The sequence below is a fragment of the Mytilus galloprovincialis genome, chromosome 1, assembly GCF_965363235.1.
Source record: "Mytilus galloprovincialis chromosome 1, xbMytGall1.hap1.1, whole genome shotgun sequence".
NCBI lineage: Eukaryota > Metazoa > Mollusca > Bivalvia > Mytilida > Mytilidae > Mytilus > Mytilus galloprovincialis.
In genome coordinates this window covers 80,694,788-80,722,738 of record NC_134838.1, presented here as the reverse complement: position 1 = coordinate 80,722,738, position 27,951 = coordinate 80,694,788, and the positions used below count along the sequence as shown (strand labels likewise).

The following is a 27,951-nucleotide window of genomic DNA, read 5'->3' as shown; positions in this document are numbered from 1 at the left end:
GTCGTCTGTCGTCCGTCGTCCGTCGTCCGTCGTCGTCGTCCGTCGTTAACTTTTACAAAAATCTTCTCCTCTGAAACTACTGGACCAAATTAAACCAAACTTGGCCATAATAATCATTGGGGTATCTAGTTTAAAAATTGTGTCCGGTGACCCGCCCAACCAACCAAGATGGCCGCCATGGCTAAAAATAGAACATAGGGGTAAAATGCAGTTTTTGGCTTATAACTCAAAAACCAAAGCATTTAGAGCAAATCTTACATGGGGTAAAATTGTTTATCAGGTCAAGATCTATCTGCCCTGAAATTTTCAGATGAATCGGACAACCCGTTGATAGGTTGCTGCCCCTGAATTGGTAATTTTGAGAAAATTTTGCTGTTTTTGGTTATTATCTTGAATATTATTATAGATAGAGATAAACTGTGAACAGCAAAAATGTTCAACAAAGTAAGATCTACAAATAAGTCAACATGACCAAAATGGTCTGTTGACCCCTTTAGAAGTTATTGTCCTTTATAGTCAATTATTAACCATTTTTCGTAAATCTTAATTATCTTTTACAAAAATCTTCTCCTCTGAAACTACTGGACCAAATTAAACCAAACTTGGCCACAATCATCATTGGGGTATCTAGTTTAAAATTTGTGTCCGGTGATCTGGCCAACCAACCAAGATGGCCGCCATGGCTAAAAATAGAACATAGGGGTAAAATGCAGTTTTTGGCTTATCACTCAAAAACCGAAGCATTTAGAGCAAATCTGACATGTTAGTAAAATTGTTTATCAGGTCAAGATCTATCTGCCCTGAAATTTTGAGATGAATCGGACAACTCGTTGATAGGTTGCTGCCCCTGAATTGTTAATTTTAAGGAAATTTTGCTGTTTTTGGTTATTATCTTGAATATTATTATAGATAGAGATAAACTGTAAACTGCAAAAATGTTCAGCTAAGTAAGATCTACAAATAAGTCAACATGACCAAAATGGTCTGTTGAACTCTTTAGGAGTTATTGCCCTTTATAGTCAATTTTTAACCATTTTTCGTAAATCTTAGTTATCTTTTACAAAAATCTTCTCCTCTGAAACTACTGGACCAAATTAAACCAAACTTGGCCACAATCATCATTGGGGTATCTAGTTTAAAAATTGTGTCCGGTGACCCGGCCAACCAATCAAGATGGCCGCCATGGCTAAAAATAGAACATAGGGGTAAAATGCAGTTTTTGGCTTATAACTCAAAAACCAAAGCATTTAGAGCAAATCTGACATGTGGTAAAATTGCTTATCAGGTCAAGATCTATCTGCAACAACAAAAGAAAGAGAGTTTTTAACGACCTCAGCTGGCTATACAACCCTTGCACAATCAACTGAATTTTGCAGAAATCATTAATAGGATAGATTGCCCTTATATGATAATTTTTTATTACCTTTTTGGTTTTTTTTGGCAAAGTGAGGGGGGGGGGGGGGTTGCACAACAACAAAACTACTTCACAACTTTCTCATTACTTTGCATTTCTTGTTAGATAAATTTTACAAAAATTCTCCCCTGAAACAACTGTTGAATTTAAACAAACTTGGTTTAAATCACCACTAGGATATCCAGGGACCACTGTGTATGATGACCCTGCCTGCCCACATGGCTGAAATAAAACATAGGTTTCAAATGCACTTTTTAGTATTATATCTCTGAAACTAAACGACAGTACAACAGTTGCATTTATCATGCAACAATTGTAAATAAAAATATCAGGTGAGCGACACAGGGTCCTTGGACCCTCTAGTTTAAATTTTTAGTCATGCATGAAGATGTTAACTTGTTTTTTGTTATATAGTTTACTCCATGACAAGTTATAGATCAAGTTTTTGTTTCAACACAATTATTTTTTGTCGAGCCTTCAACTTTTATTAGCTCACCTGGCCTAAAAGGCCATGTGAGCTTTTCTCATCACTTGGCGTCCGTCGTCGTCGTCTGTCGTCGTTAACAATTTTTCAAACATCTTCTCCTCTGAAACTACTGAATAGATTTGAATGAAACTTAAAATGATTGTTCCTTAGATTATCCTGGACAAAGTGTGTGCTTCGATTTTTGATCCGTCAAAAAACATGGCCGCCGTTACTTAAAATAGAACATAGGGGTCAAATGCTGTTTTTGGCTTATATCTCAAAAACGGAAGCATTTGAAGCAAATCTGACATGGTGTAAAAATGTTCATTAGGTCAAGATCTATCAGCCCTGAAATTTTCAGATGAATCAAACAAACCATTGTTGGGTTGCTGCCACTTAATTGGTAATTTTAAGGAAATTTTGCAGTTTTTGGTCATTATCTTGAATATTATTATAGATAAAGATAAACTGTAAACAGCAAAAATGATCAGCAAAGTAAGATCTACAAATAAGTTAATATGACCAAAATTGTCAATTGACCCCTTAAGGGGTTATTGTCCTTTAATGACAATTTTTCACAATTTGTTCATCATATTTGCTAACTTTAAAAAATCTTCTCCTCTAAAACTACTAAACCAAATTCAACCAAACTTCAACTGAATGATCAGTAGGGTGTATAAAATAAAGTTTGTGCTTTATTTTTTATTTCGTCAAAAAACATTGCCGTCATGGCTAAAAATAGAACACAGGGTAAAATGCAGTTTTTGGCTTATATCTCAAAAACTCCAGCATTTAGAGCAAATAAGACAAGAAGTTAAAGTATTTATTAGGTCAAGGTCTACCTGTCCTGAAATTTTCAGCCGAATTGGGTAACTGGTTTTTCAGGTATAATGCCCCTGAATTGATGATTTTAAAGAAATTTTGCAGTTTTTGGTTATTATCTTGAATATTATTATAGATACAGATAAACTGTTAATAGCAAAAATGTTAAGCAAAGTAAGATCTACAAATAAGTCAATTTGACCAAAATTGTCAATTGACCCCTTAAGGAGTTATTGCCCTTTAAAGACTTTTTTCACAATTTGTTCATCATGTTGACTTACTTTAAAAAATCTTCTCCTTTGAAACTGCTGTATCAATTTCAGCCAAACTTAGGCTAAATGAGTTTCAGAGTATCTAGTATAAATTTTATATTTCATTTCCTTGTATGTCAGAAACATAGCTCCTATGGCTAAAATAGAACATATGAGAAAATGATTTTTTTTTTGCTTTTGAAGAAAATAGGACGATTCAAAGAACATTTAAATAAATTGAAAAGCCAAAATAATCATTGATGAGAGATTTAACCAAAAAAATTAAGGTGAGCGATTCAGGCTCTTGAGAGCCTCTTGTTTAAATAGCAAGACATAGCGATCCGACATTCCTTGGTCATGGTCGTCATGTCCACAAATATTCACTCTGTGGTTAAAGTTTTTGAAATTTTAATTACTTTCTTAAACTATTCTTGTTTTCTACAAAACTTGGACAGAAGGTTGTTTATGATCATTAGAAAGTATCTAGAAGTAAATTTTGTAAAAAAAAATCATTTTTTTCTGTTATTTTATTAGAAGTGAACTTAGTTTTTCTGCCAGGAAACATTACATTCACTCTGTGGTTAAAGTTTTTTAAGATTTTAATAACTTTCTTAAACTATCCTGGATTTGAACCAAACTTGGACAGAAGCTTGTTTATGATCAAAAGCTAGTATCTAGAAGGAGAATTTGTTAAAATTTTGTACCTTTTTCCCATATTTTACTTATGAATGGACTTAGTTTTTCTTCTGGAATAAAAACTTAACAGTATATACAGTCTGCAGTTAAAGTTTTTAAAACATTTATTAGATTCATAAACTATCCTGAATTTTTACCAAACTTGGACAGAAGCTTCTTACCATCAAAAGATATAATGGAGAAGAATATTTTTATTAATTCTTTTCCTCATTTTTGTTGAGACTGCGATTAACAGCAAAAGTAGGTGAGACACTGGGTTCCGCAGAACCCTTACAAATTTTTTAACCGATTAAGGACTATGTGTGACTATTGCCATTCAATACTCACAGAATGCTTGTTTTTTTTTAGTTCTTGACCCTCTCAATCTTTTAATCTCAAGCAGAGGTATAACATAAGGCACATATGAGATTGTACTTAGATTTCATTTAAGTATTTGAGATGACATATATTTCAGGATGAGTACTGGCAATCACTGATACAGTATTGTATAGACCATGGAGGTTATACAGGGTGTAGTATACCAGGATATGAGGGATTAGAGGAGGTAGAAGAGGAAGTAGAGGACTTTAATGAGAAGGGCACTACATCCTTAGATAATAGTGGTCTGGGTGAACCTGGATGATGTTCACATTGTAATATCCCATTATATACTCTTCACTGGTTCATGAAGAACAAAAAAAGATTTTGCCAAAAAGGGTTATTGCAAGAAAGAGGTTATACTGTGTAAGATTGAAAATGTCATGTGAGGAAAGAATTCAGGAGAATATTTTTCCCATAAGTATTATACAAGAGGAGATTAAAAACAGAATGACAATGTTTTAGATGGAGATATGATGAGAAACTCAATTGTCTATGATATACAATTATCTTTTTACATCATTAGACATTGCTTATCAATTTGAAAGCATTAATAAATGCAGAAAAATCTTCATCAAAAGACTAGCTTTTTGGACATATTTTAACCATTTTAGGTTTAGATAGTCCGAAAAAAATGTTTTTACTGTAAATAATGATTAAGGACTCATTTAGTTGGTAATTTGCATGTGTCAGTGCATCAACCGTTGTTATAAGGTGACAAACAAAATTCTAGTCAAAATTTTATATGTTAGTTTTTATTTTAACTTCAATCATGCCAGAAAATATTTTAATGTCAGATTTTCAGAAAAAAAATCACGATAAAAGTCTTTAAGTGTAATAGGATCATATTTTGATTTATTTCATATGCAAGGAAAGAAAATGAGGATTAATTAATTAACTATTGTTTTGATTTTTTTTTAATATCATAAAAGCTCTTAAAAAAAGTGGTCATGCATCAAGAGAGACAACTCCATGTGCTTTTTCTTGGATGTAGATTTTTTGCATAAAATAATTGTTTAAAGGAAAACAGTCTTTGTCAATGTTACAATGATAGAAGAGCATTTCATATTATCACATCAAACAATATGTAATTGTTCAAAGTGTCTGAATAGAATTTTAATATGTTACAAAGAGTGTATCAGTGTTTATCATTCGATGTATTTAATATAACACAATAAATTTTTTTAAGGGACCCATGCAAAATTTTTGACACTGCATCTTTTGACAACATCTAAGTCTTAATCAACATTTTAATGGGTTTTGGGGTTTTTTCTTTTACATATAAATTAAAGGAAAAGTTAGTATTCTTCTGAATGAAATTAGATTGGTTTAATTTTTTAATTTACAATTGTCTGTATTTAGCAGAGAAATTCATTGACAAAAACACCTTAGACAAATTGTTTTCTTTCAGGTTGTTATGAATTAAAGTGAAATAATCATATTTTGATTCTTTATTGACATTTTTGTAATCAGTAAAGAGGAGGGGAAATATTATGACTTTTTTGTCTATTTCTTTAAGAAATCAAAGATGGTTCTGGAAGTTGAAATTTTGATAAAACTTATAATGATATAATAATCTTCATTGTAATCTTTGTTTAATTGACCATCAGTTTGGTTTTTATGCCCCATTTATGGGCATTATGTTTTTTCTGTTGGTCCGTCTGTCTGTCCATCTTTAGGTTAAAGCTTTTGGTTAAAGATTTTAGGAAGTTTTTGATGAAGTTGAACTTGAAACTTGGTACACATGTTCCCTATAATATAATCTTCCTAATTTTAATGCCAGGTTAGAGTTTTGACCCTAATCTCACAGTTCACTGAAATTATAAATGTGAGTGGTGCATCTGATTACTATTGACACATTATTGTTTACTATGATCATTGCAATTGTTGAGAATATCTTATGAGTTGAGATTTTTGTTGTACCAAATTATTAGATTTGGTTTAACCAATGATAGAATCAAGTGAACATTTCGCTTGTGTCTGCTTTGGTAGTTGTTTTTATGCCCCATTTATGGGCATTACGTTTCTAGTCTGTGCGATCATCTGTTTTGTCTGTCTGTCCCGTTTCAGGTTAAAGTTTTGTTTAAAGTTTTTGGTCGAGGTAGTTTTTGATGAAGTTGAAGTCCAATCAACTTGAAACTTAGTAAACATGTTCCCTATGATATGATCTTTCTAATTTTAATGCCAAATTAGAGTTTGTCTAATTTTCAAGGTCCACTGAACATAGAAAATGATAGTGTGGATTGGGCATCCGTATACTTGGGACACATTCTTGTTTTCCTCTAAAGTAAAGTAGGAAGAGGACTTGATACATTAAAACTTTTTGTCAAGTTAGAAAAAAACATAACTTATAGAACTTTGAAATAAGTCTGCTTTGTTGCAAACAAAATTTCTGAGAATGGATTATTGTGTATTATAAGGGTATAGCTTTTTATTTTTTATTCTATCCTGAAATCATTGTAAAAGTTGTTAGCTAAAAGATGAAAATTTGGCACGCTATTATTACTTGGAATTTAAAATGATTTATAATACTTAACTTACTTCATTTAATTTTCTAAAATATATTATGCAGGTTTTTTTTTAAAGTTTTATAGTCTTCTTTTACTAAATCTGTCAGTTGTTTTACAAATTGACAGGTTTGATTGTTTATCTAGTTAACATAATCCTTGTCAATAAATACTGCTGAATGAAGTATTTTGTATTTTTCATATCATGTGTATTTTATTTTTTTTTAAATAAAGTTGTTTTTTGTTTTGCTGCTTTTATCTATATCTTATACCCCACCACCCTCTTCATATTGCTCATCTCTCTCATTCTGTTAAGAGATCTTTTTATGACCCATTTATGGGCATTATGTTTTCTGGTCTGTCCGTTTGTCCACCAGCCCATTTGTCTGTTGGTCCGTCCTGCTTCAGGTTAAATTTTTTAGTCGAGGTAGTTTTTTGATGAAGTTGAAGTCCAATCAACTTGAAACTTAGTACACATGTTCCCTATGATATGATCTTTCTAATTTTAATGCCAAATTAGAGATTTTCCCCCAATCACAGAGAAAGACATTCAATGTAGCTAAAGCTGTCAAAGATTGAATATAGAGTGATTTGTTAGTCATTTGGGTTATTTTGACCTTTTTTTTCAGGTGACAGGTCAAATGGAGGAGAATTCAAATTATAAAGGAAAAAAAACAAATCTCCTTTGGTTTAGTATGTCATCTGCTGTTTCACATTTCTGTCTGAGATATTTCACTAATTTGAAGTCAAAGCTTCTTTTTATATTGCACATAACTTCATCCAATATGTCATACAGCAACACATTTTTAGTACATTCAAGGTTCTTCCCTAGATATGGGAGATGACATTCTTGGAAATCCTTCTGGTACAACCTTTATATATACAAGGTCTATTGTTTAGTTGAATTTTATTGACATTGAAAGACCAATGGGGTCACCCTCATTTAAGTGGTCTCGGGTAGGTTTTCATTATATATTTTTTTAAGTATCAAACTGGCACATTGTGCCCTCTGTAAATATGAAAGACAGAAAGTTAACCCTAATTCCCCCTTTTTTAATGAACAAAACAAAAAAACTTGGAAACAGTATATCTGAAATTTATAAAAAAAAATGAAAGGGAGCTCACATCAATAGATATAAACAATTCACCAAAGTTTCATGCATATTGGTTGAAATGTTTTTTAATTAATGTGCGACTTGTTGACGACAGATAGTTGACGGACAGTACGACAGACAGAATGACAGACCAGAAAACATTATGCCCCTCTACTATCGTAGGTAGGGTATAAAAATACAAATACAGGTGCCAATTCCAATTTTAGTATACAATTATAAGACACTTTTAGAGATATAACTAATAATGTCAACTGTAAGATTAAAAACAACATGGATTATATAAAAGGTAGTAATATTGTAAAGATGTCAGTTACTATTCACAGGCAAACATAATCACCATATTAAATCCTCATGTGAGTGAGTAAATTAAAAATAGTAACTAACTTACTATCCTGTTCACAACAGCTGAAAAAAGATTGATTTATTGATGTTTAACACCACTTTCAGCACTATTGTGCTATTTTGTGGCTTTCAGTTTTATTAATGAAGGAAGCTGCAGTGCCAGTTAGAACTACCAATCGTCAGTAAGAAAACTGACAATCCTAGTAAATAAAGTTAGGAATTGAGTACATCTGCCACATGCAGGATTTGAACTCACAACCTTAGTTTTTACAGGTAATGATTCAGTAGTTCTGAAGACCACTGAGGCCTTGGAAAAAAGAAAAAAAGATCAAGTTTTTAAATTTTATTATTTATTTTTATTGTAATACTACAATTATATAGCCTTTTTTTTTTATCTATTGTAAATCAACAAAAGAAGCACTCTTAAAAATTTATTATAAAGATCTTTAATAATCAGGAACTATCTTCTAGCACAAAAAGGTACTGTGGAGTCATTATTATTCGTGGGATACTAACTTTCCTGCATTTCTTTGGTACAGGTGAACAACAAAATATAAAGTTTAACAATTGACAAATTATACATAGGCTTGTATGCGGACATCGACAAAACCACGAAATTAAATATCCATGAATATGCAAGTTTTCCATACACCACGAAAAATTGGTACCCATGAAAATAAATGAAATCCACAGTTTTCAGCATACAACAGTAAGTAGAATATTCCAGAAATAACATTAGTAATTTTTTTTTTTTATCTTTATCCTGGATCTAATATATAATTGTTTCCCAATTCACTTTTTTTTTAATTCAACATTCAAAATTAAGATAACTTCTAATTTCTCTTCCTGGAAAATTCCTTGTTCAACAATGCCAGGATTGCTCATACAATTAGCTAATGTTTACCCTGTGTTGACTATGACATTATTGTTTAAAATGCATAAACAAAACAAATCCCTGAAAATCTAGTAATGACGAAAAAAAATGCACTATTACATAAACTAATACTCAGATCTAATACTCATATGTGTAACTATTAAAAATTATTTACACCCGGATAACCTTATTAGTAAAAATATATAAAGATAGATATTAAAAATTTACTTTCAAACTGACAAAATGATTGCATGTTATGTAAAACTTAACAGATTATGTCAGTGTTTGGTCTAGAATATGAAACTTGAGTTTTAGACTTAAGTTTTAGACTTCCGCCTATAAAGACATGAACGAAAATTTAATACTTATGTGAAGAGTCAATAACACTCAATGATGTGCATTTCAACTGTAATTTCATTTTTATGCCAGGGTTCTAATTTCGGGGATTTTGTGAACTATAAATACATATATGCAACCAATACCAAATTTCCTTTATGTGTTTTTGCAGAATTTGTGAAAAACAAAAACATGAATTCAAGAATCCACGAGAAAATAATTATCTTTAATTAAAAAATTTAGTACCCACAAAAAATAAAACGAATCACATTATCATTATTTTAAGCAAATATTGATTTCAACTACTGGTATAAAATAATGTTAAAATGACAACACGTGACAAATTTACCTATGTTAAAAATGTCTAAAAAAATCATAAATCCACACAGATGAAAACACTTGATTGCACTATTATACTACTGAAACAGTACAACTATTATATATAAATTATACATTTAACAGAAAATGACTTGAGCTTCAATAGAAAATTCTCCATGTTACCAAACAGATGATACAATACTCACTCTTCTATAAGATATTATTTGAATTTTAAACAATTATTTAGAATCATTTTCAATGGTAGAAATCTAGTGAAAGATTAAATAATTCAATATTTCGTTTTTTAATTCTATGCCCTATTTAGTATTTTACTGTAATCATAACTGATCAAAGGGATTTCATGTTCATATAAACTGCAAAACGGAAAACAATGCTGCTAAAAATGATGAGAAAAAGAACCCAATTTATTAAATTAAAACCAATGTGGTTGATGAGGATATGTTATAATTCAGAATACAGAGCTTGTAATGAAAGATGTGGACTGATTGATTGATTGTTGGTCCTTTAATGTCCAGTGGAAAATATTATTTATAATGTCATTGCTTATAAAGACAGAAGATGAACAATGTTACTAAAAGGACAATGTATGATAGAAGTAGATGGACATATTGACAAGGGCATTACAGCCAATAAATACATTCAGATAACTAGGTATTTTTGTGTGATTGTTTATCTTGCAAAAAGGTCTATTACTGAATAAAAGTACTATAAAGGTATCGTTTTCTCAATTTCATGGCAATGGGTACATTCAAATTTTATAACATATAGAGTGGGGCGCTCATATTTGCCGTGGACACAATTTCGCCGTTTTATGATTTTGAGGTATAAAAACTTCAAAGGATGGTTGAAATTGAAGAAATATGCCAGTAAATTATATTTTTATAACAAATATGATTATTTTTGAAAATGAGACCAAATTTCGGCACTTACCGCAAAGGACCAAAAACGATTTTCAGCCAATTTCCTGAATGAAAAAAACGATTTCAAAGAAATATTTCTTCAGTAATTCTTTGACTGATTGCCCTAAATTTTATTTTTTTTACACCTTTCAAATGTCTGCTATTCATCTATAATGAAATTTATTTGATAAATATTGTTTAAAGCTGCAGTTATTTGGTTTTAAAATAGATGTGTAACAACGGCGAATATGTGTCCCCTGTTGACAAAACATCAGGAAATTTCAAGCACCCTTTAATCCAACATTTCAAATGATTTTTCTCAAAACAAACACGTTTTAAAGCTAAGAATATTTTGAATTTGAAGTTATCTTCATATAGAAATATCAGTATACTTCAAAAACATATAGACCTGAACATAAACTGAAGAAAACATGGAAAGATATGGCGAAAATGAGCACCCCACTCTATAATTCCTAGGGAATTTGAGTAATTGTTTGACATGTTTTTTCCACTTCATTGCTGATCATGCTATTCAACTACATATTCTCTGGACTTTCAACCCATTTTATTCCATTCCCTGAATGACTTATAAAGATTATAAAAAATATTGTGCAACTGATTATCTATGATTCTAAAATCAATCAGCAAGATGGTAAACTTTGATGACTGGATGTAATACTGATAAAGTTAAAGTAGACAGAATACTGATACCATGGTATAGAAAATGAAGAAGTTGACAAATATAAGATATGGAGGGAGCACATAAGCAAAGCTAGATTTTTGAGTAGGATTGGATTGCTCCAGCTGGTAGACTTATCATAAGAAAAAAGTCAACTAGACTAAAACCCGAACTCCAGACCTGCTGGCATGACATAAATGTTAACAGAGGTACAATTTTATGAAATTTTATGAAATTGTACCAGTCAAAAGGTCTTTATTTGGAGAAAAATATGTCATCTGTAGCTAAACACAAGCTCAATCTGTATGACACTACTATATACTATTAATGTAATAGCAATCTAATCAATTCATTTGGTCATAAAAAAAAGTCTTAAGCGAATTGGTTTTAGAATGACAGAAGTAAGAGTAAGGTAACACTACTTATTACCAATAACTTTAAATGACATGAAATATAAATCTAAATATAATTTTACATTTTGAACTGGCTGTTGACATTATCTGCATTAGTTATGATTTTTGAATGTTTTCATGTAAATATCAAACTTTACATGATGAAGAAAAAGATAAACATGTGTTTGATATTTATTAGAGATAATTTAAATACATGCATAGATTTTTATGATTAAGGTAAGGTACAGTATAAATTTTTAACACCGGTTTAAAAATTGGTAAAAACTGTTATAAATATTTTAAAATTAAAAAAATAACACATTATTAATGACCTCTTTGCTAGCATTTATCTGTTCACATTATTGTACATTTCCCCTCAATTCTTTTATACAAAATAAGACAATTTTACCAAAACAAAGACTAAAGCTTAAACACAGAGACAGAAACACATACTATATATAATATATTTTGGAAAGACAAGATAAAAGCAATGTTTGGAAGCATATGAAAAATTCTATTTATGGTCTTAGCCATGATCTAACTTAAATGTATATAAGATAAATATAAATAACTAACAACAAAAAGAAATATAAATAATGATTAAATGAATCGAGGTATGTGAAACAATCTTTGGCTAAGATCTTGTGTTGACAGTATGGGAATTTCAATCTTTGTCTTCTTCCTTATCTTCATTCTCCTGTTCTTCAAATTCTCTCATTGAATTTTCTTTCTGCTCTTTTATGATTTCAAGTTGTTTTTCTGTAGGCAGGTCAACTGAAAACATATAAAATAAGGTCTGTTGTAAGGTTCCATGGCATGCATATTATAATAGCTGTAGAATAGATGTGCTGAACTCCCTATAATGAATGAAGATCATATTTTGAAACATAGAATTATGAAAAAAATCTAGTGGTAGATAAAAATTTCTTTTACATATGTAATATTTATAATAATGAAAATATATCTTTTAATTCATTTTGATACCAAAATATCCTTCCTCCCTCCTCCAAATCTCAAAGCAGGATAAATTTTTTGCTGAATGATGAAATCAAGGATAGTTAATTCAGTTATCAACATTCTTTTCCTATTTAAAAAAATGAACAGTAAATATCATGTCTGGGTATCTCAAAGATCTCAAAAACTCAAGTCTCAAGAATTATACATTAAACATGTTTAAACATATCTTGAAAACTTTTTGATATTACTACACAGGAGTTCATCCAGGGAGAGAAATGAAAACAAAACAGTCTGAAAAGGTCATCTTTGTGTGAAGATTGGGAATCAACTCAAACATAGAAATCCCTAAAATCTTTGTATGCTTTAGAATCTGAAGACCACAAAACATTTAAGTGAATGGTGGGAAAGAACAAAATACTAAATATATCTGTTTGTAGACTAAAAAAATCATTTTATGTATATTTTTAAAGCAACTGGTATCCAAAAATGACATTGGTTTATAAACCTGAAACAGTAAAAACTGTAATTGTGTAACCAGTCTCATCATCATGCCTCTATCACAATTACAAAGAATCAATGCTTAACCATTGTAACTAATTTTAAAACATCTTTTAAGAGCCTGACTGGTACCTACCTCTATATTGTAAGGATTTCCAAAATTCTGATTGTATATCTATTGTGTCACAAATGCTTGTCACAGCACTGAAAAGAAAACAGTGGATTAGAAAAATACATACATTTACAATATATGATTTGCTATGTTATCAATAAGATTGCCTTTGAGTTGTTTTGATAAACCAATATATAGAATCAATTCACATTCACTTAATGTAGAAACTGGAAGATACTTTAATATTTCCAGAAATGAGCATGTTTGTAATATGTGTAATAAGAAAGTAATCGAAGACGAATATCATTTTATATTAGAGTGTGATCATAAGTAAATATGTTAAGATATATTATTATAGAAACCCATCTACCTTCAAATAAGTTCAAATACTATCTGTAAGAAATATTACAGAATTAGATAATCTGGGTAAATACCTGTATGAAGCAGAGAAAATTCGTAACACTTGATTTTTTTGTTATGTACCTTTATTACCAATGTAAATTGTATGCCAAACTCCGCTATATATTAATGCTGTGTATGTATATGTAAACTGTATAATTTGTGTATGTATTTAATCCAATGAGCTGTATATTTGTTCACAGAATAAAGAATTATTAGAATACATATCAGTTGTAATCTGTCAACAAAAATAGACAGTTTAAATATAGTCACTGAATCATGAAAATAACTTCAAAGGCAACTATGCAACAACTCTTTTAGGGGTTAAGAGGAGGCTTGTTGCAGGGCTGAATTTATGCCACTATACAATACACCCCCATTTTTCAGAACTTGATTCTGAGCAGCCCATTTTACAGGACCTACATATTGTATGTACTGTTTATTTGTTCTTGTCTTGAACACACTTGAAATATTTGTAACTGTAAGTAAAGCAAACAACACATTCTGTCCCAAGTCCAAAGCCTGTAGTTCAGTGGTTGTCATTGGTTCAGGACTATCATATTTTTCTTTCTTCGATTGCATTGTTATAAATTAAACCTTTAATTTTCTAAATTGAATAGTTTCATATTTTTTATGTCGGTCCTTTTATAACAAAATATAGAATATGGTTTTTTTCTCTCATTGTTGAAAGCTGTTTCCTATAATTGCTTACATCCGCTTCATTTGACCTTGAGTGGATAGTTGTCTCATTGGCGATCAAACCACATCTCCTTATGTTTTCAGAATATGAGGCATCTGAATACAAGATAACCATGTTTCCTTCTTGTATTCATAAAGGTTTATACAAATAAATTAGGTACTACTGCCATCAGATTAACATCTTTGTCTGAAAATTAATGACATTAATTACAGGCATAGAAAAAATTAATAATTCTTACCTTTGACTTGGTATCATGGAAGATAAAGAAGGCAAAGGGTCACCTAATAATGTAGAAATACAATAGGCCATTGATTCTGATGTCATGTCCAAGTTATATCCTCCCTACAATAAATATTTGTAATGATATGTTTTGTTCCCAAGTCCCTAAAAAAAAAAGATCAAACTATCCATATGTACTGTTTTATTAATTATTTGCCAATTGTGGAGCAGGATCTGCTTACTCTTCAGGAGAACTTTTCATATATGAGTTTCAAAGTCCCTTATATATCTTTCACTTCTTTCAATAGATGATTGAATTAAAAAGTATACCTTTATACAATTTTAATAAAGAATAGCTTGAACTTATAATTTATTGATTTGGTGGCCTCAGTATTTTTATTGTAATGTCACTAACTATCAATGCAATTATTCATATCAGTCAATTCTATTAAGCTTGGAATAATTAAAAATAAAATTCACCATCTTAAAATCCTACTGAGAGCTAATTTTAAGACAAGGAATTGTTAAAAGTTTGACATAGCAAGAAACAAGTTCCAAAAGGAAAGATGAGGTTAACCAATCTATTCTAGTCAATATTCCAGTAGAACTAGCATTGTTTGTCCTATTCCTGAACTGAAGAAAAGTTACATTGAATCTGCAGACCATCTTTTTAAACAAACTTACCTCCAGTGCCGTGCCAGAATAATTTTACCATGAGCTAGGCCTTTTAACATACTAGTCATGTGACCAAGCTTACCTCCAGTGCCAGAAAAAGTTTACCATGAGCTAGGCCTTTTAACATACTAGTCATGTGACCAAACTTACCTCCAGTGCCAGAATAATTTTACCATGAGCTAGGCCTTTTAACATACTAGTCATGTGACCAAATAATTCTGGAGATAATCTGTAATTTCCCTGAAATAAATTAAAAGAGACATGTTCTATTTTCTCCAAAGGCTGACAAATAACTAGAGGCTCTAAAGAGCCTGTGTCGCTCACCTTGGTATATGTGAATATTAAACATAGGAAGCAGATGGATTCATGACAAAATTGTGTTTAGGTGATGGTGATGTGTTTGTACATCTTACTTTACTGAACATTCTTGCTCCTTACAATTATCTCTATCTATAATGATCTTGGCCCAGTAGTTTCAGTGGAAAATGTTAGTAAAAATTTACAAATTTTATGAAAATTGTTAAAAATTGACTATAAAGGACAATAACTCCTTAGGGGGTCAACTGACCATTTTTGTCATGTTTGACTTATCTTTAGGTCTTACTTTGCTGTACATTATTGCTGTTTACAGTTTATCTCTATCTATAATAATATTCAAGATAATAACAAAAAACGTCAAAATTTTCTTAAAATTACCAATTATGGGGCAGCAACCCAACAACCGGTTGTCGGATCCATCTGAAAATTTCAGGGCAGATAGATCTTGACATGATAAACAATTTCACTCCGTCAGATTTGCTCTAAATGCTTTGATTTTTGAGTTATAAGCCAAAAACTGCATTTTACCCCTATGTCCTATATTTAGCCGTGGCAGCCATCTTGGTTGGATGGCCGGGTCACCAGACACATTTTTTAAACTACATACCCCAAAGATGACTGTGGCCAAGTTTGGATTAAATTAGCCCAGTAGTTTTAGAGGAGAAGATTTTTGTAAAAGATCACTAAGATTTACGAAATGGTAAAAAATTGACTATAAAGGGCAATAACTCCTTAAGGGGTCAACTGACCATTTCGGTCATGTTGACTTATTTGTAAATCTTACTTTGCTGAACATTATTGCAGTTTACAGTTTATCTCTATCTATAATAATATTCAAGATAATAACCAAAAACAGCAAAATTTCCATAAAATTACCAATTCAGGGGCAGCAACCCATCAACGGGTTGTCCGATTCATCTGAAAATTTCTGGGCAGATAGATCTTGACCTGATAAACAATTTTACCCCATGTCAGATTTGCTCTAAATGCTTTGATTTTTGAGTTATAAGCCAAAAACTGCATTTTACCCCTATGTCCTATATTTAGCCGTGGCAGCCATCTTGGTTGGATGGCCGGGTCACCGGACACATTTTTTAAACTACATACCCCAAAGATGATTGTGGCCAAGTTTGGATTAATTTAGCCCAGTAGTTTCAGAGGAGAAGATTTTTGTAAAAGATTACTAAGATTTACGAAAAATGGTTAAAAATTGACTATAAAGGGCAATAACTCCTTAAGGGGTCAACTGACCATTTCGGTCATGTTGACGTATTTGTAAATCTTACTTTGCTGAACATTATTGCTGTTTACAGTTTATCTCTATCTATAATAATATTCAAGATAATAACCAAAAACAGCAAAATTTCCATAAAATTACCAATTCAGGGGCAGCAACCCATCAACTGGTTGTCCGATTCATCTGAAAATTTCTGGGCAGATAGATCTTGACCTGATAAACAATTTTACCCCATGTCAGATTTGCTCTAAATGCTTTGGTTTTTGAGTTATAAGCCAAAAACTGCATTTTACCCCTATGTTCTATTTTTAGCCGTGGCAGCCATCTTGGTTGGATGGCCGGGTCACCGGACACATTTTTTAAACTACATACCCCAAAGATGATTGTGGCCAAGTTTGGATTAATTTAGCCCAGTAGTTTCAGAGGAGAAGATTTTTGTAAAAGATCACTAAGATTTACGAAAAATGGTTAAAAATTGACTATAAAGGGCAATAACTCCTTAAGGGGTCAACTGACCATTTCGGTCATGTTGACTTATTTGTAGATCTTACTTTGCTGAACATTATTGCTGTTTACAGTTTATCTCTATCTATAATAATATTCAAGATAATAACCAAAAACAGCAAAATTTCCATAAAATTACCAATTCAGGGGCAGCAACCCATCAACGGGTTGTCCGATTCATCTTAAAATTTCTGGGCAGATAGATCTTGACCTGATAAACAATTTTACCCCATGTCAGATTTGCTCTAAATGCTTTGATTTTTGAGTTATAAGCCAAAAACTGCAGTTTACCCCTATGTCCTATATTTAGCCGTGGCAGCCATCTTGGTTGGATGGCCGGGTCACCGGACACATTTTTTAAACTACATACCCCAAAGATGATTGTGGCCAAGTTTGGATTAATTTAGCCCAGTAGTTTCAGAGGAGAAGATTTTTGTAAAAGATTACTAAGATTTACGAAAAATGGTTAAAAATTGACTATAAAGGGCAATAACTCCTTAAGGGGTCAACTGACCATTTCGGTCATGTTGACTTATTTGTAAATCTTACTTTGCTGAACATTATTGCTGTTTACAGTTTCTCTATCTATAATAATATTCAAGATAATAACCAAAAACAGCAAAATTTCCATAAAATTACCAATTCAGGGGCAGCAACCCATCAACTGGTTGTCCGATTCATCTGAAAATTTCTGGGCAGATAGATCTTGACCTGATAAACAATTTTACCCCATGTCAGATTTGCTCTAAATGCTTTGGTTTTTGAGTTATAAGCCAAAAACTGCATTTTACCCCTATGTTCTATTTTTAGCCATGGCGGCCATCTTGGTTGGTTGGCGGGGTCACCGGACACATTTTTTAAACTAGATACCCCAATGATGATTGTGGCCAAGTTTGATTAAATTTGGCTTAGTAGTTTCAGAGGAGAAGATTTTTGTAAAAGTTAACGACGACGGACGCAGGAGGACGACGGACGACGGACGCAGGACGACGGACGCCGGACGCAAAGTGATGGGAAAAGCTCACTTGGCCCTTCGGGCCAGGTGAGCTAAAAATTGGTCCTTTCAAACCATGGTGAAACAATTTATAAGATCCTAAATTTTCAGGACTTTCTTTTGTAAATAGTAACCAAGAACTTTGATAATTGATGCATTACAGATGGCTAGGTACTTTAAAAGGAGCAACCTAATAAATTCCTTTAAATTGTTTTTCTTTTACTCCAACCTCCAGAAATGGCAAAATTGATAGCAACAAAATGAATCCAAATTATGTTCAAAATTTACTTACTAAATTGTCTCCTTTAGCACCATCAAAACCTGCAGCCACTAAAACCAAATCTGGAGAAAACTGAAAAGCAATGATAACCAATAAAGAATTTGAAATGAACTATGATTTTTTACTATGGAAATCTTTGGTTGAATTCAGTTTAATCTTTTCTAATTTGTGTAAAAACATGTTAAACATGAAGACATTGGTAATATAACCACATTTTATTTTTATATACACAATATCACATGATATTGAATCTGGGTACATTTTTTGATGCAATATTTTTTTTGGTCATTTTATAAAAGAAACATTCATCTCAGGTCATAAAACTACACTTCAAGTCTAAATTAATCTAAATCTAAAAAAAACAAAAAGTAACCTAAAATTATTATATTTTTAATATGTGAGATAAACAATATATAAATACCTCATAACATAAAGGAAGGATTACATTTTGAAATGCTGCTACATAATCTGCATCCCCTTTGGGTTCCTACAATAAAGAACAAACTATCAAACTGATGTGGCTTATGAGTACAATAATGTTTTATAGGTTATAATATAATGTTCAAGTTTAAGGTTAAATATACATATTCCTATCAAACTGTCCCAAAAATCATGCCTAAAACAACATATGATTTCAAGAACAGTTATTGTTAGCAGGAATTCCCTGTATTAAGCAACTATCAACACATTAACAGAGAATTTTATACTCAAATTTGTTTGCAATATGTGAAAAATGCCTAACATCTGACAGTAAAAAAATTGGCTCGACTGTGATGATTTAAGTCCCAGAACTCTTGAACAAACCTATAAACAATTTAAATCAACAGGAATCTTTCTTTTATCTTTTCAAATATTCAATAAAACTTTCAAATTATCAAACTTCTGTAATTTTAAATTAAAACATTGCCTATAATTCTCTAACCTAAAGATCCATGCATAAAATCTGACTTACATCGTTCCAAGCAATATTGACATTGTATCCCTGAGCAGAATTTCCACCCACACACTTGTGGTATCCTTCCCCTCCATATGGATAAAAGGATCCTTTATCAAACCGGTGTAGTGATATGTATAAAACACTGAAAATACATAATGTTTATTATTCTGACACTTTAAAACAGTATATTGTCATGATTGTAATTATCTTAATTATGAAAATATTATGAATATTGCAATAATTAAATATCTTAAAATTTGAATAATCAATTAAAGTAAATTTTAACTATAAACATTGAAAGTACCTTTAAATGTTCATATTATTAATTTTATTTATCAATGCAACAAAGATATTTGCATATAATTAACATTGCTTCCTTTATCATACCACTATTACCTTGTGTCATCATAAAATAGAGTCTGTAATGCATTACCATGGTGTATATCCCAGTCTATAATCACTATTCTGAAATACATATATTATTACCCTTAAGGTGGTACCCAACACTTTCACTAAAATTAATTTGGCTCGTTTAATTTTTATAAAATTTTGTCAAAGCATTTACTTTGACACTTTAACAAAAATATAAAAAATTGAAAAATTTTGAACCAACCGTTTTGTCAGAAAAATTACACTGGTTATATAGCAGATTCACAAACACCAATTTTGATCATTAAGAAGCTTAATATTCCCTTTACAACACAACGTTATTAAAACGTTTAGCTGATTTTACAGAGTTATCTCCCTGTAGTGTTAGGTACCACCTTAATGAAACAAAAACATAGATTTCACCCCTATTATATTTGTTGCAAGCATTTATGGAAATTTAACACAGCTCATGAGAAGTTCAGGCATATCAATAGCTTTTAAGCTATTCAAAAAGGTCAGGTATATATATAAAACAATGATTTGAAGGTGGCATTTGGGGTAAAAAGGAAATTATGTATCTTAGAAAAGAGTTGAAACAGAAATACCGAACTCGAGGAGAATTCAAAACAGAAAATCCCTAGTCAAATGACAAAATCAAAAGCTAAACACATCAAACAAATGGAAAACAACTGTCATATTCCTGACTTAGTACAGACATTTACATTTATTCTTATCGCTTTTGTTTTTTTCCATTAAATCATCGATGTATATACATGTATGATCAGCGCTGTACTAATTGACATAGTATTTCTGTTTTTTTTTTGTGCATGGTTTTTTTTAAACTTACCTATTAACATTATGTTTTTGTTGAGCGTATTTGGCGGCAATGCCGATATTATTAAACATACAAAATCCCATTGTAGTATTGGCCTCTGCATGATGTCCAGGAGGTCTGCAATGGTGTATAGTCATGATTAATAGATCTTTTATTACCAATGGAAATATAGTGCAGATATATCTTAGAAATATTGAAAATAAAAATGTCTTCTAGTTACCAATTACTATTAAATGTATTGTGGAAAAAATAATTCATTTATTTTCATGAGTACCAATTTAATTTTTTCATGGATATTTGAAACAGTCTTTTTGGCAAGGTCTGCTTATATTCCTATGGAAATAAACTCATCATAGATACAAGGACTAAATTTTGTATATACGCCAGACGCGTGTTTCGTCTTCAAAAGACACCTTAGTGACGCTCGAATCCAAAAAAGTTAAAAAGGCCAAATAAAGTACGAAGTTGAAGAGCACTGAGGACCAAAATTCCTAAAAGTTTTGCCAAATACAGCTAAGGTAATCTATGCCTGAGGTAAAAAAGCCTTAGTATTTCAAAAAAATTCAACATTTTGTAAACATTTAATTTATAAATATAACCATATCAATGATAATTCATGTCAGCACGTAAAGTGCTGACTACTGGGCTTGTGATACCCTCAGGGAAATAAAAACCTTAATGCAAATTTTATGAAATTGAACTCCACGGAAACACTTCCGGTAAAAACAATGGCGGTTTCCACCATTTAAAATCGTCTTGGAAAATGTGAAGGTCAGGATTATCATATAGTTTTTCACATTCCATTCATAAATCGCAAAAAGACAAATCACTATTGACCTACCTTTTAAGTGATTGCACTGTGATAATCCTGACCTTCACATTTTCCAAGACGTTTTTAAATGGTGGAAACCGCCATTGTTTTTACCGGAAGTGTTTCCGTGGAGTTCAATTTCATAAAATTTGCAATAAGCGCGGGAAACCTTATCACATCAATGAAAAGAACATTTCAGGAAACTGTGTAAGTGACGAATGTCATATGTAAACAAATGATCCTCATAGAAACGAAGATGGCAGAATTACAATGGAAAACATTCTGGAAAATGTGAAGGTCAGGATTATTACCGTGCGATCACTTAAAAGGTAGGTCAGTAGTGTTTTTCTTTTTGCGATTTATGAATGGAATGTGAAAAACTATATCTGGAGTGAACACGATTGAGTTTAGATTATTTTTAACGATAACCGCTACGAATTTCAGCTGACGGCGACTATAGAATTTGTGATTCCTGGATATCTATTGAAATCCTAGAAAATGGGTCTTCAAAGAATAATAATGAATCCAGTTTATTTTTAAATTTGAATGTGAGAATTTTCGGGGCTAATCAAACCTGAATGGCCTGACATGTTTGAGATGTCACAGTATTAACCAAACATTATTGAGTTTGAATGGCCCAACACAATTGAGGCTATAAGCTTAACATCTTTATGATGCACTTTAATAAACATAAGTCATTTTTTTAATGTTTAAAAATAATTTGTATGCTTACCTTATCAGGGCAACACCACTCTGAGACTGAAAAGAAATATTTAAACAAGCATGAATAAACCATTTTTACACTAACGAAATGTGTCAATATGCATATACACAACACTGTCCAAAAAATATGTGTGTTGTCATAGCCTTCAAAGGCTTCTCAAACTATACAGGGTATTGAATTTAAAAGTAAAAATCTTTACTTGTTTTGCGTTGTCAAAAAGTTAGCATACTTTGAAAAAACAATAAAATTTTATCATTATATATCTCTGAAACAGTAATAGCAGTAACAGTGAAAATCTACATTGAGGGCAGCAAATTCAGCAATATTGCAATTTTATTCAGTCCAAATCCATAGCAAACAAATAATAGTCCTGAAACCATTAGTGTTGGACAAAAAGAAGGAAAACAGCTTTATGCTCTACCAAAATTTTGTGGATCATTCTAAACTGACAAAAGTTCACCAATCGTCTAGATCTGTCAAACTGCTGCTGAGAACAGACAGGAGTTATCCAATATTCAAAGTTATTTTAGTAATAGTGAGCAGTGACAACTTTCCTAGCATGCTTAACTATCCATGCAGTTATACTCAGTGATATAAAACTGGCCTATGACTACTTAAATTGCCTGTAAAACCATAATGTATATCTGAAACCAGTACCCATCAATTCAATGGTTCAAAACATATGTTACACTCAGCATGTTTACTAAAAAAATCTATCCTGTTGAACTTACTTTAAATAAAGCTAATACTAACAATGACCACTGCCCTTTCCTTGATCTTGATATCTATATCATTAACGGGAAGCTTAATACAAAAATTTATGATAAAAGAGATGAATTTTCATTTCCAATCATTAATTATCCATTTTTAGATGGTGATGTTCCCTTGTCACCATCTTATGATGTTTATATAACTCAACTTGTACGATTCGCTCGTGTATGTAACAACGTATTAGATTTTAGCGAGAGAAATTTATGTATTACTGAAAAATTATTTCACCAGGGTTTTCGATATCACAAACTAGTCAAAACATTTACTAAATTTTATCATCGTTATATAAGGAAATGATTTGTAAATATAACTCAAAATGCAGACATCTTATACGTTCAGGTATTTCACATCCAGTCTTTTATGGTAATATTCTTTACAAAGCACAAAAATGTCAGTATTCACCTCAAAAGCTTACAAAACCTTTACACAGACTTATTAAGAAGAGATATAGTTACGATACTGTTGTCAGGTCATTAAAGATTGCATATTTTGGCTTTAATATTGATTCCCTTATAGGGTCTTTGCATCAGAACTAAACACATTTATTTAAAAAACAGTTGTTGGCATGACACGGGTTATGTTCTTCTCATATATTTTATGATAGTATGATACTAAACCCCTAACAGGAGGGATTGTGCCTGATATTCATATGATGAAGACATAACCTTCAATCAGTTTAATTGAGGTCTGGAGCTTGCATGTCAGTTAACTGCTAGTAGTCTGATGTTATTTATGTATTATTGTCATTTTATTTATTTTCTTTTGTTACATCTTCTGACATGGGACTCAGACTTCTCTTGAACTGAATTTTAATGTGTGTATTGTTATGCGTTTACTTTTCTACACTTGCTAGAGGTATAGGTGGAGGGTTGAGATCTCATAAACATGTTTAACCCTGCGGCAATTTTGCTCCTGTCCCAAATCAGGAGCCTCTGGCCTTTGTTAGTCTTGTAGGATTTTTAATTTTAGTTTCTTGTGTATAATTCGGAGTTTAGTATGACGTCCATTATCACTGTACTAGTATACATATTTTTTAAGGGGCCAGCTGAAGGAAGCCTCCAGGTGTGGGAGTTTCTCACTACATTGAAGACCCATTGGTGGCTTTTGTCTACTCTATGGTCAGGTTGTTGTCGTTTTGACACATTCCCCATTTCCTTTCTCAATTTTAACACATACCTGTCCTGTTAAAATATCATCCACAACTGAAAGCAGTGTCCCAACAGACCAACAAGCAGCTGTGAAACTGTCCTGTAAATGAAAAAGACAAACTTTACTTCAGTTTGTGTTTCTCAAAATATTTCTATGAAGAATTCACTAAAAGTTTACTACAGGTGAAAATTTTGAAATATAAAAATCCTCAAATGTCTGAAATATGTGTGCTGTACAAATAAATTTGTTTGTACGATTCTTTTAATTGCTTATCTAGATTCAAGTCAATAATTATTATTCTAGTTTCTGCACTTGAATGTTATTATGTTGACTTCTACTTTTGTCGCGTTTTACTTTAAGATTTTTAGAGAAAATTTGCATTACATGCAAAAATTTATTAACTTTTATATACTTTTTTCCTTGAAATACACAATTATTTTATATAATATCTATTTCTTATGTAATGTGATGAATATCTTATACATACATTTTTTGCTGTAGTTCAGGAATTGGACTATTATTGTTATTTGGTAAAGAAATTAAACTAATGACATGACCAGAATTCTATCTAATTGATTTTCATTGATAATTGCTAAGCATAGAATCTGCACAAAATAAAGCTAGATTGCAAATGAGTTCTTTGACATTGGGCAGGAACTGTTTGTATCATTAAGTTGATAAAAGAATAATGTCAACAATACAAATAGAATGTATCACAATATACCTGACAAAAGTAGACAGATTTAAAAGAAGACTGGTATTTGATTAAAGCATCTTCCTCCATTGTCTCTATTTTCTTCAGCTGTCTGATGAAGTCCGGACTGAAAAGTACAATTTGTAAACATTTAATCATTTAACTTTATTATTTTAAAGTATATGTCTTCTTGAAATTTAACATGGGGTTAAACATTTTTTTTCTCTTTTATTTCAGACTTTACAATAACTTTAATATACATGAATTATAAATATCATAATGAAATACTTTATCTTTGTACTGAATCATTTTTTTTTCTAAAAATCAAGTCAAAAAATATTATTCCGCCATACAATTGTGGATGCTGTGATTTTAAAAATGGACATAAACGAACAATAAGAACTGTTTTTATAGAGCTGATGGGATGAGAAAAGAAATATGTAGATTTGACCTGAAATAAATTATTAGAAAGGACAATTTTTTTATTGAACTGTATGATCAGAATTTTGGGATTATTTCATGGGGGAGTGACATTTTTCACCATCTTCCAGGGTCTAGCAATTTGCGAAAAAAGTAATCTCACTTGCCACCTCGAAAATTTAACCAGATATGTATAAATGTATCAGCTTCGATATGAGCCATCATACATGTTCAAGTAAACAATATGGACTGAGCAACGGAGGAAAACGTTACCATTACCGCCTATGGAGAATTAATTGTAAATGTTGACCCATTTGTATTGGTAAAGTAGCCTAAGTACCTGGATAGAACCATTGGCCTTCACCACCAAAACTGGCAATCCTTGTGAATGAAGATTTGAATCCAAAACAACTTGCACCAAGCAGGGTTGGAACTCACAACCTCAGAGTTAACAGACAAGTGGTCATCACTAAACATGCCCTTCTTATACCTCTCTGCCCCAAAGGTCCCACATTTTCAAGTTTTGATCTTTCAAAATTTTTCAAATTGTCAACATTTTAACAGCTTATTCATCTAGAGTTTAACCAACCTTTATATAGTAAGGTTGGTGTACTCCAACTGTTGGAGGAAGATATAGAGGATAGAGGAACAACCATTTTAACATTTATGTATTACCTGTGAGCAAGTGATAATTCATCATCTGTAGCTTTTCTTCCCTGAAAAATATTGGGTACTGTAAAATCAGAAACTATTGCAAGCATTCATTACTGTCAATTCAGAAATTATTGCATGCATTTATTATTGCAATTTTGTCATTTTAGACTAAAATGTGATTTTAATTTTTGCGATATTGAGTAAAATACTGTTTAATTCATATAAAAATTTTCAAAATGCGAATTTAAATTATTGTGATTATAACCGTGTCACATTTTTTGCAATAAGAAAAAAACATCGCAATAATTTCTAAATTTACAGTATACCATTTTTGAAGACTGGACTAAAATACTAAAATAAGAGATGTATTTTTTTAATTTCATGAAAAGCTGCATATATAAATTATATATATGCTTGAGATATGAGAATGCATGTTCTTATTATTACAATACAAATTCAGTCACATTATTCACATTAATGCAAACCTCACAATAATTTCTGAATTTACATTTTAAAAGTAAAAATAACATGTGCTAGCTTAAAAATCTACAGAAGACATATCAATAAATTCTGAAACTGTATTACAATTTCAAGCCGCTTACTGTCAAATGCTGTTAATTAGAGAAGCAATAAATATCAATTTCAAAATTCTGAGTGACCTCCTGTATTGGAGGTGAGAAATTCTATAATAAACCAATAAGATCAGTTGATTGAAATATAATTTAAAAGTTTTTCATCTTCTCAAACGTTTATGTCAAGAATTTGGAGATCACCAATGCATATATAACATTTATAATAATAATAAATATACTGGTGTTATTAAACATCTATCCCATATTCCTTTATTCTTCAAGGTTTTACAGAGGTGTTGTAATCTTTCTGGACATTCTTCAAAGCCTCTGAAATATAAGTCTTCAATAAATGGAAGTCATAAAATTTAAGTGATTTGTCTATGACAATTCCAATTAAATGTAGTATAAATTTCAGTTCTTTCATTATCTCAGTTTAATTCTCAAATTCAGAATCAAAAGGATTATGGGTAATTTTGTTCTTTGTACCCCAAAATATTATTAACAACAGATCATTAACCAAATTTCCTATGTTTGAGACATTTTTAATCAATCAAAACCATTCGTGGTGTGCTTTCAAAAATATTACCAAAAATGCATTAGATTCTGTAGAGTTGTATTCTTTTAATTTACAATTATTTTTCAATTCCCTGTTCTATTAGAGCTTATCATATTGTATAGATGATTAAACTTTGTTTAAATTTTAAGACAAAAATTTTTGTTGAGTTGCTCTTTATATACAACTATATTTGATTTCATAGAAAATGTCAAAAAACAATTTTGTACGAATTCTTTTACTGCTTTATAACTTTTTTTAATCTATTTGTGTGTGCTTTTTTCTATTTCTTATTTAAAAGGTTTCTGTTGATATTATACAGACACCTTTTTTTTCTAACATAGTATGATTGGTATATCAGTGAAGACTTACCCACTACTTATATCTTTATGTAATAGTGACTGTTCTGAATAGCCTAAGCATACTCTGAAATGTAAACAAGAAACTACATATGATAACAGTTACATTATATAGTCTAAAGTTATAATTGTTTAGTGATTAAGATTATAAAACAATGTTGACTGCTGTATATTTGTCATTTTAAAATATTATTTCTGTTTGTTTTGTTCACACATCATTATCAATGTAATGGAATTTGATGTGACTGTCATACAAGTGAGCTGTTTAGCTAGCAATAAAACTAAGTTCAATCCATCATTTTCTACATAAGAAAATGCCAGTACCAAGTAAGGAATATGACAGTTGTTATCCATTTGCTTGGTGTCTTTGAGCTTTTGATTTGGCCATTTGATAAGGGACTTTTGTTTTGAACTTTCCTTGGAGTTCAGAATTTTTGTGATTTTACATTTTTCTTACATTTCTAAAAGATTTTCTTAACTCATGTTTAAATTTCAGAGGAAATTTTGCTCAAATATCCTCTTTGAAAATCCAGGTATGGTTCAAATTCTCGCCCTAAAATGTCCTACGATGTTGGTGCTCAAATGGCCCTATACCCTTTTAAATCTTGTACAATAAAGGAATTTGAACATACAGTTTTTAAATGAAACTGATACTAGTTTCAATGAATGCAAACTAAGGAACAAAATTAAATAAAACATTTAAATAGAAACACATTTATTA

At 31.0% G+C, this 27,951-nt stretch overlaps 2 protein-coding genes across 11 annotated transcripts in view; one reads left to right on the top strand and one right to left on the bottom strand.

Moving 5' to 3' along the window:
* LOC143085357 (RNA helicase Mov10l1-like) overlaps positions 1–6,513 on the top strand; it is a 50,390-nt gene extending 43,877 nt beyond the window's left edge. For both annotated transcript variants that reach the window (XM_076261638.1, XM_076261646.1), the window contains exon 20: positions 4,104–6,513. In XM_076261638.1, coding sequence (XP_076117753.1) covers positions 4,104–4,271 — 168 coding nt within the window. In that variant the 3' untranslated portion in view covers positions 4,272–6,513. The remainder of the gene's footprint in view (positions 1–4,103) is intronic.
* Positions 6,514–8,298: 1,785 nt separating this feature from the next.
* The window catches only part of LOC143085372 (protein deacetylase HDAC6-like), a 63,368-nt gene continuing 43,715 nt past the window's right edge, over positions 8,299–27,951 (bottom strand). For all 9 annotated transcript variants that reach the window (XM_076261702.1, XM_076261657.1, XM_076261683.1 and 6 more), the window contains exons 16-30: positions 27,244–27,297; positions 26,558–26,645; positions 25,768–25,808; positions 24,703–24,799; positions 24,006–24,077; positions 22,068–22,093; positions 20,536–20,640; positions 19,716–19,784; positions 19,335–19,461; positions 18,804–18,869; positions 18,395–18,454; positions 15,200–15,289; positions 14,394–14,497; positions 13,081–13,148; positions 8,299–12,263 (exon numbers count right to left, since the gene is read on the bottom strand). In XM_076261702.1, coding sequence (XP_076117817.1) covers positions 12,154–12,263; positions 13,081–13,148; positions 14,394–14,497; positions 15,200–15,289; positions 18,395–18,454; positions 18,804–18,869; positions 19,335–19,461; positions 19,716–19,784; positions 20,536–20,640; positions 22,068–22,093; positions 24,006–24,077; positions 24,703–24,799; positions 25,768–25,808; positions 26,558–26,645; positions 27,244–27,297 — 1,177 coding nt within the window. In that variant the 3' untranslated portion in view covers positions 8,299–12,153. The remainder of the gene's footprint in view (positions 12,264–13,080; positions 13,149–14,393; positions 14,498–15,199; positions 15,290–18,394; positions 18,455–18,803; positions 18,870–19,334; positions 19,462–19,715; positions 19,785–20,535; positions 20,641–22,067; positions 22,094–24,005; positions 24,078–24,702; positions 24,800–25,767; positions 25,809–26,557; positions 26,646–27,243; positions 27,298–27,951) is intronic.